Genomic DNA, 16,024 nt, shown 5'->3' with positions numbered 1-16,024 from the left:
AACGTCTCAATCTCTTCGGTGATTATGTCTAAAAGTAACCACAAGTTTACCAATCTTTTGGTGATAAAACTATTATTTTATATGAACTCGACTTCTATTTGTAGCCTAACGGAGGTTGAAAAAAAAACGCCACTCGTACTAGGAGAACTCAACTGCAGAGTGTAACTAAAAGCCAATAACTATACGATGGGAACTTGTGGCGAGGAAACTGGTAATAACAATGGAAAACGTCTAATAGCTCTATGCTAATAGAATAATTTAAAAATTATGAATGGTTTCTACCAACATAGAGACACCAAAACTCGTAACCTGAATCAATAATAGACTATCGTATCGTAAAACAAAATACTAAGTTGTGAAAGAATGTAGAGGACTATGTGCTGAAATCTAAAATCGTATTTTTCCACATAATACAGTAAATAAATGTCGAAAATATATCAACTCTGCAACGATTGTTCAAGGGATTTTTTTTCGCCAATAACTGCCGTAAAATGGCACTTGGGGGGTTCTTTTTTGGCTTAAAATGTCTACAAAAATGTCTACAATAATTTTTTTAGCAACATCAATATTTTTCGCGAAAGAGTGTTTATTATGAACATCAAAACAACACCAAGCAGAAGAACTGAAAAGCCAGCGTGGAGGCAGAGACTATAGCAGACAATACTATAGGTTATGGGCGCCGCGTGGAATCACGCACAGAATGAAAAAATATATGACGCAATTTCATCTATTTGGAGGCGGGGATTTTTTTCGTACTCTAAAGAATATACTTGAAATGTATATCAACAGAAAGATCAGAACGTGGCCTTCTAGAAAGTAATATTCTTGAGGGTGGAGAGAAAATAATTCTAGAAAAAAAAAGTACAGTTTTCCTTCGAGTCCGCGGTTTTTAAATTTTCTATAAAACTACGGAATTTGGGAAAAAAAAGGAAAAAGGTACTAAAAAGGAGACAATCTCAAGTTTCCAATTATGTACGTTTGAAGGCGATCTGATTATTAATTATTTGTTAATTTCTTGAAGATTCCCAGGATTTTTAAAAACTTCAAAAATCCAAAAAACCACCTTAAAAAAATACTTTGTTTTTTAATATACCCGGATGTTATGGAATTAATTTTTCTGAACATATTTAACACCTTTCAAAGCCACAGAATCCAAAAAGATTCAACTGAATAACTATTATTAACAAAAACATGGGTGAATTGGATAATAGTCGAAAAATATCGAGGAAAGAAAAATATTAATTTTTAAACGAGTTATTGAACAATTTGTCCACTTGCTTCTAGGAGAAGCGTGGAGCCAGTCCTCCTGCGTCCCCGGCAGCGCTCCAAATACGAGGTTTGTTATCTCGAAAATGATCAAATTTTTGAGAAAATTTGACAAGACAATTTTTGTAGATAATGAATAGACCTTGATTTTAAGCCCTAAAAGAAATCGCTAACTGCCATATTTCGGCAGTTATTGGCGAAAAACGGGTTTTTGGAACTTTGGGCCATTTTTCTGGTGCATTCCACATGTTTGTTCTGGTAAATAATTTGAGGGTTAAAAGTACCCATCAATAACTGCCAATTAAAAAAAAAAATCAATTTCTGGTAAAGTCGAAGGTATGTTGCGATCTTTATTTACTGTACTAATAGATAACTACTAAAAGAAATTCAAAATACAGGAATATATTATATAAACATAAAACAAATCCGCAACCATTTGGAATATGACAGCATGAAAGAACTATACAAGAAACGCATAGATAAAAAACTAAAAATTAATTTTTACAGCTTGAACAACACAGATCATTTTGAATATATAAAGAAATGGAAACATACAGCTGCAGAAGAAATATCGGCAAGATACAATGAAATCAAGAACTATACTGGTGATAACGAAATAGAAAAGGATATCCTATAAAAACGAAATACATAGCGATAAAACAAAGTACGAAGAAATACAAGCAATAGTGAGAAAAATAATAACCCAAAAGAAAAATGAGTTAGATGTTTCCATCGAGTAAACAATGGTTTGAAAGAACCGGTTCCGGAGAAGGCAAAGACCGTTCCATATGTAGCGAAGGTTAAGAGGTTAAGGCATCGGTTTTTTTGGGAAAATTCTCATTAACTGTCTCGAAAAAAGAAAAACTATTACTGGCGAGTATTATTCGAACTTATTGCAAAGTTTTAGCGGAGAAATTAAGTAAAAACGACCGCATTTGATTAAGAAGAAGCTCTCACATCCGTTATTTCAATGGCCAAAACCATTGAATTAAAGTTTTGAATTGCTACCCTATTTGCACAAAGATTTTCCAGCAATGAAGAGGTGATTTCGGCAGTTAATGACTACTTTGAGGAGCTTGACGATTCTTATTATAAAAAGCATATGCAAAGGAGATTAAGTTGAAAAATTAATTTTTTCCAAAATGTTTGTGTTTTCTTGGACTTTTTCGTATGTAAATACTCTCAATCTATTTATGGCTTAATCATACATTTCCTGTTGCTCAACTAAATCGAATTTATATTTAATGTTCCCATTCCTATCGATAATTACTATATAAACGATAAAAACCGAAATAAAAAAAGAAACAAACAAAAGTTGTAGTTCAGAAGTGATTTGTGATACTGGTAGGTATTACCTAAAATAACTTTACATTTACTTGATTAAATAGTCAAGCATTGACGTCACTTTTACTATTTGATTATAAAAATAATCGTATTATTCAAATCAATAAACCAATAATAATCAATAATTATTTATTTTTCTTATTAACAAATGTTGAATTTCAACATTTAGAATATGTCCTGAAATATTTTTTGTTGAGTTTTTAAGATGTCCGTCGAGTATCAAACGTTGCCAAATGGATTCTCAATTCCGGCAATTGGTTATGGAACAGTAAGTAACAATCATTTTCTAGTCATTAATTATATCGAAACTAAATTCTTAAAGTAAGTGAGTTTGCTACTAATAAATTTTAGTAGTAGTTATGAATTACAAAAGATTCATTTGTCAGTTTAGATGAAGTTGCACCACACAATTTTCAATAATTCAAGAAATAGCAAGTCTTCAATTGAACTAAAAACATCACGTAATGAATGTTAAAATGCAAATTCAGAGCCCCCAGAAATCATTTGAAATGTCCAAAACACGTAAATTTGTCAAGAACGTTTTGGAATCATCTTCCAATTAGTAGGGAAGAAATTAATGAAAAACGTTTCTCCTTTGAATTTGGAAATACGGTTGCTGTTTCAATTTTTCATAAAAATAGTCCTTTACGGTTTTTTGCTGTTACCGATATTTAAAAAGTTGGTGACTGAAGCTTAAGGGATGATAATTATAGCTTGAAAAAATTATACATGGGTTTCCATTTAAAAAATAATATATTCGATTTAACTAATTTTTAAACATCCTGTATAACTGGAAATCGTTTTAGATGACCTCAATTGATATTCATATGGCTGTAAGAAATTTTGAAAAACATTGCCGTTATATATATATATATATATATATATATATATATATATATATAATAAAATGAAGTGATTTCAATAAAATCTAACTCATTTTATTTGTTTTGGTATCAGAATTAATTAAAAAAAATTAAGGTTTGGTTTATTTCTTCAATAATATGTGGTTTTTACCAAAACTTTCTAAATTCCTAAACTATAATACTTGTAAAAACTTATTCATAAAATAATGTGAAGGTTATTCGATTCCCGATCTTATATATTAAAAAAATTGATGATTTCCATTCCGAGTCCGTTCAGGCGTTCTACCCAACTGATTTGCTAAATTTTTTATTTTCAATGAAAGGTATTGATGCACAGATCAGTCATCAACCATCGGATTTCATCTAATTTTCAACATTCTCAAGTTATACTCAAATGCGATTTCCCCCTGTACATTACTTATGGGAGTTTTTCCCATATACACGTTCTATCCTCAATATCTCAGGTTCTATTCAAGATAGAGACTTCGTTTTGGTTTAAGAACACTCGCTGAAATACCTTCTTTCTTTTGAGTCTTTGAACACTTAAATCGGCTAAGTTGGAGAGGAGCTAGGCGCGGACATTCAATGTGGAGTTAATTCAATCGATGAGGTAGTTCTGAAGTTATTGCGAATTATGTGGAGTAACCACTTCTATTTTCTATGTAACAGTAAATCAATAAAAAAGTTATTTATAGTCATTGGTTTTGTGTTATTAAAATACCAGGTAATATGTTTTCATATATTTATTAATCATTAGTAAATTACAATATGTTATTAAACGTCAAAGCTCCTTCCTCTTCTTTCTCTACATTTACTGCGTTCGGCTAAGTACATCTGATGATTCTAACTGCTCGGTATAGTTCGGCAATACACTTTATTTGAATCTCACTGCTCGATTCGCGTTTTGAACACTTTGAGTAAGATCTCTGGGCTCCGAATCTTGAAACAAAATTCGCAGATTTATTGACGGTACAATGCTTATCAATTAGCAATTTTATTCGACAGTTGTTTGTACTAATATATTGTACGTTGTTTTTGTATATATAAAATAAACAGACCTCCAGTTGTCACTGGATTTATTAGCCAGCTTTAATACGAATTGGTCAATTCTTCCGTTATGGTCAGGTGATACAAATCACTCTCTGTTGGCTTTGTTCCACGTACAACATTACAGAACGCAACAATAGACAAATAAAAAGCATAGAATAAACTAAAGAATTGAATTCTTATATCATGACATCGAAACTCAATATAATTTATCCTATAATAAAATTCACTCTAGACCACAAATAAAATATTTAGTTATTTTGTTTTTAACGTCTACTTAAGGGCGAATTTTAAAACAGTTGTCACAAATATGACCAAAATTCTTGCGATTTTGTTTTAAAGTTTTTTTTATAAACAAAAATGAACAGAGAACAAAAAAATCGTTATATTTCTATGATGTAGTGTTTTTGGTAATTCTTGTGAAGAAATACAAAGAAACAGTCGAATCCAAAAGAATTTATTGATGAAAATAACAAAAACGATTAAGTTTTCGATAGAGCCACAACAAATTTGAAAAATAAGGGGGATAATTCGAAAAATCCCTCTAGAACTTCTCGGCGCTCGACAATGTAGATAATTTCTTCATCATCGTCGAGCTCATCAAATGTAAAGTGCAAATCTTCTATCATTCTACGAAAACCCTTTATGATATTGTAAAAATGTGAAAAAGTTACCACCACCAGATAGTCGGTAAGGTTTAAAAAACGGTATCTGTGTTTAGGTTGAGGTTTAAACTTCACTTTTAATTTGACCTAAGTCAAACATTTTATTTTCTCAGTGTCCACCGCAACAAGGATTCATTGAAGCATTTGAAGATGCTTTGGAAACCGGATACAGACATATAGACACCGCGTCATTTTACAGATGTGAACAAATTATCGGTAGAATTTTAAAAAAATGGTTTTCTGCTGGTAAGTTGAAACGGGAGGATCTCTTTATAACGAGTAAATATATGCCGAAACCCGGAGAAGATCAAAATGTCGAAGATACAATGAAAAAAACTTTGAAAGAATTACAGACCGATTATGTCGATTTATATTTGATACACCTACCTTTAAGTGATAAAGAAAATGTCGAGATATGGGAGGTAAGATAACATCAGTGATTTCTATTTGTAGATTTACGATTAGATATTTTTTTAATTATTAGCAGAAATTATTTATAGTGTACACAAAAATTGGATTTTCAATTAAAATCACAGTTTTTTTTGATTATTAAAAATTGATATTTTTTTATTTTGTTTATTTTTTTGCACATTTTAGATAAAAATGAGATCTAAGTTTGAAAATTAAAATTTCAACACTTTTTTGACCAATTTAATACCCAAAAACTATATAATCTTTGATTTGTCTCCGAAAACTGTATTTGAAATTTCGTATATTTTACGGAAAGTACGTTAAATTAAAAAAAAGCAATTGATTAGCATCTTAATAATTTTTACAAATTATTAAAAAAATTTAAGTTAGGTTAGGATTCCCTTCATGTTTTTTTTTGTAACGTTTCGTGAATTTCACAATGATATAACTATTTAATAAGAATTTATTTCTTGTTAACAAAATTAATAATTGCAGTTAAAAGTGCCCAAAAAAATAAACTCAATGAAAAAACATTATGAAAAATAACGAGTGGACCCCAATTGTAAACATCTACTGAATTTTATAACTCGTAACTCACCTTAACCGTAAACTTAAAGTTGTATTATCAGATTTTTTCATTTATTTCTATGTAAAATAATTAATTTCCACTCGAAATTTGACATTCAAAACTTTTTTATAAACCTCCAATATTAACGTTTGCAGTGACATCGTAGCCAAAGAAAAAAATGTAATTATCTCAAGTTTAAATGATATCATTGATCCTGTAACAAGAGAAATTATATTCTAAACGTTGCCAAGTGCCTTCGGTCGTCGATGTTGTAAGATTTATTGTGATCAAAACAAACTTCAGAATTTCCTGTTTTTGTCGTTTTTCATTTGAACTAATACATTTCCTTAAACAAGAGTTGGATATTTTTCTCAGTTTAAAATCTCCACAGTATTTAATGTTTTTTTCCAGAAAATGGAACAACAAGTAGATTCTGGAAGAGCCAAATATATCGGCCTTTCCAACTTTCAACCGCAACAAATCGATGTTGTTTTGAAAAATTGTAGAATAAGGCCGGTCTGCCTTCAGAATCAAGTACATTTGTATGCTCAACAAAAGAAACTTCAGGAATATTGCAAAAAAAATGATATAATCATCGTTTGTTACACACCTTTAGGGGCACCAGGGTAAGAAAAATCTATTAATTATCTTTCACAGAAAATATTTCTTTGTGTAATATTTGGTGGCGTTTTTTTTTTTGTATCAAACCTTTTCATTTTTCACTAGATTGTTAAGTTTTGATCAGTGAATCTAAATTTTTGATAAAATATAATATCACATTCTGGATACTATAGATTTTATATTCACAATTTGCGAAATACATTCTTATTTCACTATACAAATAATCATACTTACATTGCATGCCAAGCGTTTCAATATTCAAGCTACTATACTCAAGAATCTAATTTTTCGTGCATATGTATTTAAATTTAAATATAAACCGGAATTTTTGAATAAACGCGCGAAAAATTTAGTGTCGTGAAAGGGGCTGCACTGAATGTCAAACGGGTCTGTTATGAAGTTTATTAATGTACTTATGAGGGAGAAGGATGTACCAATTAGGGATGTCAGAGATGAAAAAAAAATATCGATGTATCGATATTTATTAAAATATCAATATTAGCATCGATTTCTCAAGGGAAAAATATCGATGTATCGGTTAAACTAAAAAAAATTAAATGTTTTAAAATACTTATGTATTTAATTCAACCTAGCTCAATAATATTAATAGTAATTTTCGTGAAAATGTACATTATTATGATGTGTAAAAACATCAATAAACAAGTTCCATCAGCATTTTTTAAATATGAGAATCCATGGTAAATCTTGTTTCTTAAATGAACTTCTAAATTTGTTTTATTGTCACTAATTTTATAATTTTTCCACACAAACTACAAGTAATATTATCTTATTATCGGTCTTTATAAAAAAATTACATACAGTACTACTAGTACACGACGACATGATTCACGTCGTGGAACATAAATTCCGAATTATGACAGTTCGATTCTATGTTTTATCGATATTTCGATGCATCGGATCAATATAATCGAATTCGATAAATAAATGGAACGCGCGCAGCGCTGCTAGGGTAAAGCCGACTAAAATAGCTATATTGTAGTATCCCCGTCGCACTCTTTCTCATTGCACAAATGACAAGAACTAAGAATAGGTGATAAGAAATAAAAGCATTTTATTTGGAATAAAAATTACATGTACAACTGAAAATTACCTTAAAGTTATAGTCTAATCTATCTAATGCCCCACTTATTACATAAAGTAACCTACTTAAAAAAAAACAAGTTTTAGCAATGTAAAATTAGTTTTTGTCTAATGGTAGACGATTATTGCAATTATACGTAACACATTTCAACACCATCATGAGTTAGAAAGCCAACTTTAATGTTCTTAAACGTCCCCACACTCAAAAATCGCAACTGTACTTTGGCTTCAAATAACACCACTCCCAAGCTTATAACAGCAGCATATATGCTAATAATATAATGAAAATGTCCTCAACACTTACTTCACTAATTTTTGTATTCAAAATCCTCACAAATTTAAAAGCAAACACTTTAATATGAAATCATATGAAATATTACGAATAACGCCATTAACCAGAACGCTCAAGAGAAAGACGGGGTTCCAATCATGTATTCTCTTTCTTACAATTTTGGGAAACACTTTCGCTTGCCTTCGCGCATTGACGTGTCCTTTCCATTTATTTATCGAGTTCTATGATCAATATATATCGGTTACAAATATCGATATATCGATACTTTTTCAACAAGCCTAGTAGCAGTGTCTGTTGCACAGTGCATCGATTAAATAAATGCCTTGGCGGAACGGTTTACGTTAGAACGATGTTATTTTCAAGAAATAAATTCAGAAGCAATGTATTTTAATATGTATTAAACATTTTTTAATGAACTCTTCACTTTTCTTAAAATTGTTGCATTAAATGTGAGCTTCCTTTTAATACAACTTGTATTATTTGAACCAAAAACGAACCGAACTAACAGAACCTGAATCCTAAGATTATATACTCGATGGATGATGGCAACTTAGTTTCAGAATCCAGATTGACAAACATTAAAAAATTAAACACCAAAAAGTAAGCTTTTAGATGTAAACCGATAACATTGATGGCGTTGAAAATTGTCCCGAACTTCTCCTATTCCAGTGCACAGACCCTGCCTGAATCATTCATTCAATTTTGTACCTTTACCAAATCCAGTATTTTATTCTAATAATTGTTTTAATGTGCAAGAAATAAAGCAGAAAGAGATGTAAATATAATTATTAGGTTGTTTCTAATAAGAGCATTTAAATTTTTAGTAGAGAAAATGGAGACCTATTGGATATTATCTACAATGAAACTGTGAAAAAAGTCGCTGAAAAGTATAACAAGTCCCCTTCTCAAGTGGCTTTAAGGTTTCTCATCGACAAACATTTAGTACCGGTACCAAAAAGTTGGAATCAAAAAAGGATCAAAGAGAATTTCGATGTTTTTGATTTCAAGTTATCGGAAGAAGATTTAAAAATATTGGAAGAATTGGATCAAAATAAAACTATTGGTTTTCCTCCAATCCCTTCCGATGATAAAATAATAAAATAATGTATAAATAATGAAAAATAAAATATTCAACTTTTTTATATTACTAATATGTTCTCTGCTTTAGCTAAACTAATTAAAAATTTAACTAAGCTTTTATTATTTTTTTTATTTCCTATATCCTCAATTTCTATTTTCCCTTCGTTGTTTTTTAACTTATTCAGAAGTTGGAATATTTCACTGGTTTTATTTGATATTGATTCTACGGCACGCTTTTCAGTCTCTTCACTTTCCGAAATTTGCAGTAAAAATTGCGCCACTTCTTTGTGTAAATAACACAATTCAAAATCTGAAACAGAAACATTTAATTTCATTACACGATACGCACTTTATTCGAGTGTCGAATACAAACTAAAACTATCTGAAATAGATGTAGTGTCAAATGTCAGAAATTCGAACGACAAACTTCATTATGGTAAATCAATAAATCGAATGAAAAAATCGATACGTGTAGTGGAAAACTTGTTAGCAGGTGTTCCAATTCAAACGTTTTGAAAAGTGAAATTATGGAGTTTCTAAAATATAATCACTATTCATTGAAAAAGAACTAAAATCGCATTTATTAATTCATTAGTCTCGAAATGATTACTTTATAATTGTTTTTCTCTCTTGCTAAAATGGCGCTTTAATCTAATTCGTATTACAGTGGATTGATATATACAATGTGACCACATAAGAGTGACCGCCATGTTTAACTCAAACTACGCACAATTTTTGTTAAAAATATTATTGAGCTTTTGAAAGATTTGTGATAAAGTATTTGAGAATACGAATTACGATTATTATGAGAAGAACCAATGCTAAATCAACCGAGTTTCGGTTAAACATATCGGCTACTTTCATGATATTTTGTTGTGTTGTAAAATGTGGTAGCAATAATAACTTTCTAGCGTCTGCCTGCAATTGTGAGTTACAAATAAACTTGTAGAAATAGAATGATGGTTGAATACTATACAACAGGTCAGACTTAACTGAAACAAAAAAATTGCATCTATTTGTTGTAAACAACAGGTAAGTGGCCTCTTCTTTAATAGCATCGGGCTCTCTGCATCTATTTCCACAAGATAACTACTCGTATCGTAGTTTTAAATGCTAGAGATATAGATCACGTCATCTATGTTTGGAATGATAAAGGTTACTTTAATAATATGCAGTTTACTACCACAGAGTAGAGTAAGTGAAACAAGTCGTTATAGTTTAGCATAACAGATGTATTTTGACAGTATGAAAGATGCTTAAAATAATTTCGTACAAAATTTCTTTTTAATAAGTTTTTTAAAAGAAACTAACACATTCAGTTCCGGTTTATTCTTAACTGATTACCCAATATTAAAACTATGCTTCACGCACAGAAACAAATTTGCAATATAAAGAAGATGTCTTCGTTTAAACCACAAGGGCTACTTGAGGTTATGTTCTGAATTAACTTACATTTAGAAGAAGAAATATTTGTATATTTTTGAAGTTATGTAGGAGCGAAGAAGATGCAAACATAAATTTTAGTTTCAATGCGACAAACAACAAGAACCAATGTGTTTCTCACACAGTGAACACAAACATTTAATACACTGACACTATAATTGGTACTATAAAAAGTGCAAAATTCATGCATAAGAGAGATTTTCAAATAGAGAATAAGTTTTAAGTATTAAAGTTATAAAAATCAAACAATCAATGGATCCTAGTATATAACTATCCTCAAATAATCCTTACCTTTTGGGTTAAGAGAATAATCAACAAATTTTGACTCTAGATCGACGATTATTTCACAAATATTCTTCTGATTTATCAAACTTTTGTTCGTTGTGCCTATTAAATAATATTTGGAAGTCTGTAATGATATTATTTGATTATTATTATTATACATTATTAAAAATTATAAGCCAAAACAATTTTTTGTTATTTTGTTTTAAAATTTTCCTAATAACAATTCTTAATGACGAAATACTCTTTATTTTAGTCCATTTATTCAAAAGGTTAAATCCAAAGCCTTCAAAGGACATCGACCTTTGGTAATGTCAAGTGGGGCGCTTTGCTTGGCTTGGCTGACCACTATTCTACTATGAACTATGTACTTGTCTATTTATTTCAATATTCATTTACTTCCAGGCATCTTTTTTTGTATTTGAAAGCAAATCCTAACCCTACACCCCAAACAGGTTAATAGAAAAACTTGTGTATAATGGAATCAGTAACAACCAATTTTACAAGCAAAAAATTAGTTGAATTAATCAATAATAAATTCAATAGTTCCAACCGCTTGTACGTCTATAGAAACGCAAATAAGAAAGTAAGGTATTTTAATTCTACTCATAGTTATTTTATAAACATTTTCAAGATTTTTATTAACAGACCTATTTAAGTTAGTATTAAAAGTCTTGGTATATAACCTCTAAAATAATAGACAAGTTAACGTTCATAGAGTTCATGAACATGTTCTGTCATTAGATTCGTGCGAAGCTTGACATTGTGCGTTCCAGTGCTAATAAAGCACGTTCGGGTTCTTAAAAAAACGGATTTATAATTCTTAATACGCCCAATATACACTATGACCTTGACAAGGATTGTCCGTTAGATGCATACATGTTATTTTTACCACGAATTAACCTCAAATCTATGTCTTTTCCTACATACTTATAATTACAAAATGTTAGGTAGATCATAGAGCATAGAAATGTCAAACTAAACGAGAGGATTCGTGTTCAGAACATATTCTGAACAAAACAAGTGCATATGAAGCGTACAGAATTTAATCAGAATCTGTTCCAATTAACTACCACGAATACCACTAATAAGAATATCTATTGTTTTTTAATGGCATTTGTATTTTTCATTCCAAATTGTATTAAATAGAATAAAATGAAATTATTTCTACCTTTCGTAATTCAGTTACTGTTCTAATAAAAGGTTGTAAAAAATCTTCGGGTTTTCTAAATGAGATTAATCTTGTTAACGAGGCCAAACTCTAGAACAAAACGCATTTACCAAAATTTAAAGATAAATATATTATTTTCTCACCTCCTGTAATTCTTCTATGTTAGGATGATAAACTAAAATTTGTTTTTTCAATAACAATGCATTATATACTAAAATTATTTCTATTCCTAAATGCTTTATTATTCCTACAAAAAAAATTTGAATTGATACAAGAATAACATACGCGGTAGTATAGTGTGTTGCATAGCTAATAGGTTTAGTATCTTTTTTCATAGTCTTATTGCTAACATTGTATATTTGAACAATAACATAAACGATATTATTGTTTATTCCATAGCTAATAGGTTTAGTATATCCTTTTTCATAGCGTCATATTGCTGGCATGGAACATATAAATATGTAGCTATTGCAAGAAAATGCACTTTATAAAAGTAAAGAAGAAGAGATAAACTTCATTGAACACCTAATTCGGTTTATAGGAATATTATATGGATCAAACAAGAGCATTATCAAAATAATTTCACATTAACCGGACGTGAATATCTGATTTCTATTTTTGTATCTTCAAAACACTTTGAAATACAATAAAATAAAAGTAAATACCACGCAAGTAAATGTAATCTGCTATGTTTTGATTACATTCGCGAGACCACATGACAGGAGATACCGATGCCACGCGCAAGCGCCATTAGTTTCTTGGAAGGAGAGAATAGAAAAAGACATAATTTTCTCTCTAACACATGGGCGTTATAGCTAATGTGCCGATTTTCCTATACAGAGACTTTAAAAGGAAGGAAGCATAGATGCCATGTTTGTATATAGATAGTAACTTCCGAACTAGCTATCTTAAATATCAAAGTATGATTCGTTTTATTTTGGTTGTTGGAAAACATGTGTTGATTTTTAGAAATTTTGATGAACCTTACCGTGATTCCAAATAGTTTTTTTGGTTCGTATTTATATATGTGTCCATTAGGATCAGTTAGAATAGTGATTTAAAAATTAAAACTTAAGTAATTAGACTAAAAATAAAATGGTCAATTATGGAGCTTGCAACTACTCGTACACTAATAAAAATAAATCTTCTATATTCAATTTTTACAAGTAGTTGTTTTGTCTCTTACTTCAGCTACTAATAAGTTTCAAATATTCCATATTATTCTAATATAAAAATGTTTTTACTCACATTGATAATTGTTCCTTACCTTTAACATCAGTTTTCCAAGGGAAACAAGACAAATTTATAAAATTATTTTCTACAGACACGCCGTTCGTTATGTATATATTTAAATATATCTGAACCAAATTAACAAAATTCTTTTCGTTACTATAACTTGTAACTAGTAAGTCACATATGATTTCGTATAGATTCGGTTGGTAATAGTGAGAAGTTACTATAATAGCTGCCGGTTTATCATTTTTACTAATAAATTGCTTGATATAAATCCATTGGTTATCAACCTTCACGTAATAATACAGTCCAGTAGCCTCAAAACCTTGATAATAACAAGTTTGTACTATAAGTGCTTTTAGATCTTCATTTATTGTGGGATAAGTCCACACTATGTGATTTTGTGTTAGTTGCCTTTCTGAAAAAAATTAATTTTCATCGCACAATATCGTTACTTTCCAATATTAATAATATTATGTTGATATATAAGGGTTATACGATGCAGCCAGATTGTGTATAATTTAAGATGTATTGGCACGTATTTGATATTCAATCAATCCTTTCGTGGACGTTATAAGACAGATAAATTGAGCACTTTAACATTTTTTTAATAAATTATGGGTTAAAATAACAATTTTTACAAAGAAAATTTCATAATTGTCGAGTTATTGCCATTATTTTTAATGTTAATAACTATTTCCTCAAATTCTTCGTTCAAGTATAATTATTCATAATGCACTAGATATGAATGTCATTTCTAACCTCTAATCAATGAATATATAAACATTTATATACACTGATTATATAATAAATTAAATTTATTAACCATAAATAATCTAAATGAACTCAGGCATTTCGAAATGCTAATAAACAGCACTACTACTTTGCCCACTTGGCAACATCGCTTTATTTTATCTATCACACATATCTTTGATCACACCAATTATAGATTAAAATAAAATGAAAAAGATGTTTAAAAACTCACCTAAAACGTGAAACGATGTTGGTTTAAAACTCATTTTCTAAATTTTTTACTTAATATTAGTTCTGATTACTAGTGTTTATAAATGATAATGTAAATAAATTACTCAGTGGTCCTTGAATTTAATAACAAACAATGTAAGAGAGATGGAATGTAACGTAATCGCTTCGTTGATTGTTTATATCTAATAGACTGTGAAGAGCGACGAAAGTTACATACGCCGCTTATCAAGGAAACTTAAAAGCGCAGCAGAAACACTATACTTTCTGAGAAATTGTTATTTAACAACATATGCAGATAAATCTTTCTTTCTTGTAATATCATTTAATATTATTCATTCTCTGTTCAGATCTCTAACAATAAACTTGTAATTGCTAGAATAAATATATTTTTTAAAAACGAATTTTTCGTAAAGAAAACCAAAATTGGCGCAGTCAGTAGGATCGCGCAAGTCGTCGAAATCAAAAATCACTAAAACGTTTACGGGCATACAGTGCGTAACAAAATTTCGGATCGTGCGAAATAATTTAGTGACTTCACGGCTTTAACGTTTCAACGTTTTAAGTGCGAATCCAACGAACAATATTAGACTAGCAATTATCGTGCAATAGCCCTTTAGTGGTGAACATTGGAGGCAACAGGGAATCATCGAGGGAGAAGATTTTAAAAGCCTGTTCTTCAGAAACGTAAGTGCCTTATTGTCCTCTTCTTGCCTTTCCTACCTTTTTTTGGATTTTGGAAAGATAGTATTGATTATTGAGTTTTAAAGTTTCAAAAACGTATACAATTAATAAAAAAGAAATTATCAATTTATGAGTGAATTAAACTCTAGTAATCTCGATAACATAGTTCAATTGTTCAATAATATTTCTTTAGTCGAAAATAACGTAGAACAAACTGGTACTAACAAAATGGCTCCTCCTGCAATGAATTGGGATCTTTTCAAATCCAAATTATCAAATATTAAACCTTTTAACGGTGACAGTGAATATTTGAATAAATTCATTACAAGGTGTGAGCATTTAATAGAGTCATATAGAATTTATAATGATGCAGAATTAAATTTACACATTATAGAATGTATTCAAGAGAAATTAGAAGGTAGAGCAGCCTTCATGGTCGGTAACAGAGTTGAATTAAATACTTGGCCAAAATTAAAAACGGCCTTATTACAGTGTTTTGCTGATAGAAGGGATTTAAATTGTCTTGTGCAAGAGTTGATTAGAGCCAAACCATTAAAAAACGAGCATCTTATTGATTTTGGAAGTAGACTTCAATTAATTCGTAGTAGTGTAATTCAAAGAATTAGCAATGACCCTAATATAACTGCCGAAGAAAGAAATTGTCAAATAAATCAATACGATAAAACCGCTTTAAATACGTTTATTGCAGGGTGCGACGGTACTCTGAAAAATAATATGCATTTACGAAAACCACATTCTTTAGAAGACGCGATGGCCTATGTGGCCGAATTCGAAAATTTTGAAAGACTGTACGGTTCTTTAAACGATAAAAATAATCGACAAAATACACCTAATAATATTAATATACAGCATGCGAATAGCCAAAATTCTCAAAGATCCAAATCAAATTTTTATAAAAATCCTAATACGTATCAAAATTTTGTACCAAATAACAGACCTGTTAACAATTAC

At 29.9% G+C, this 16,024-nt stretch overlaps 2 protein-coding genes across 2 annotated transcripts; one reads left to right on the top strand and one right to left on the bottom strand.

Moving 5' to 3' along the window:
- The first annotated feature begins 2,589 nt into the window (after window positions 1-2,589).
- Window positions 2,590-9,378, top strand: LOC130442763 (estradiol 17 beta-dehydrogenase 5-like). The gene is made up of 5 exons (XM_056777118.1): window positions 2,590-2,610; window positions 2,808-2,878; window positions 5,299-5,607; window positions 6,576-6,790; window positions 9,003-9,378. Exons 2-5 carry the CDS (start codon window positions 2,816-2,818, stop codon window positions 9,280-9,282), a joined length of 867 nt encoding a protein of 288 aa, XP_056633096.1. The 5' UTR covers window positions 2,590-2,610; window positions 2,808-2,815; the 3' UTR covers window positions 9,283-9,378.
- On the bottom strand, window positions 9,303-14,558 carry LOC130442753 (DENN domain-containing protein 10-like). Its single transcript, XM_056777104.1, has 6 exons — window positions 14,373-14,558; window positions 13,422-13,805; window positions 12,298-12,401; window positions 12,155-12,244; window positions 10,993-11,110; window positions 9,303-9,568 (listed from the first exon to the last, which is right to left on the bottom strand). Exons 1-6 carry the CDS (start codon window positions 14,404-14,406, stop codon window positions 9,318-9,320), a joined length of 981 nt encoding a protein of 326 aa, XP_056633082.1. The 5' UTR covers window positions 14,407-14,558; the 3' UTR covers window positions 9,303-9,317.
- Between the last annotated feature and the right edge of the window lie 1,466 nt (window positions 14,559-16,024).

Source organism: Diorhabda sublineata, chromosome 1 (assembly GCF_026230105.1).
Source record: "Diorhabda sublineata isolate icDioSubl1.1 chromosome 1, icDioSubl1.1, whole genome shotgun sequence".
Taxonomy (NCBI): domain Eukaryota; kingdom Metazoa; phylum Arthropoda; class Insecta; order Coleoptera; family Chrysomelidae; genus Diorhabda; species Diorhabda sublineata.
This window is presented reverse-complemented; position numbering and strand designations above follow the sequence as displayed.

Coding starts and splice junctions, on each gene's coding strand:
- LOC130442763 (XM_056777118.1), top strand. CDS start 2,816: ATGTCCGTCGAGTATCAAACGTTGCCAAATGGATTCTCAATTCCGGCA. Junction 5,608..6,575: donor AAAATGTCGAGATATGGGAG/GTAAGATAACAT, acceptor GTTTTTTTCCAG/AAAATGGAACAACAAGTAGA. Junction 6,791..9,002: donor ACACCTTTAGGGGCACCAGG/GTAAGAAAAATC, acceptor TTAAATTTTTAG/TAGAGAAAATGGAGACCTAT.
- LOC130442753 (XM_056777104.1), bottom strand. CDS start 14,406: ATGAGTTTTAAACCAACATCGTTTCACGTTTTAG. Junction 12,245..12,297: donor ACATAGAAGAATTACAGGAG/GTGAGAAAATAA, acceptor GTTTTGTTCTAG/AGTTTGGCCTCGTTAACAAG. Junction 9,569..10,992: donor TTATTCTCTTAACCCAAAAG/GTAAGGATTATT, acceptor TTTCTGTTTCAG/ATTTTGAATTGTGTTATTTA.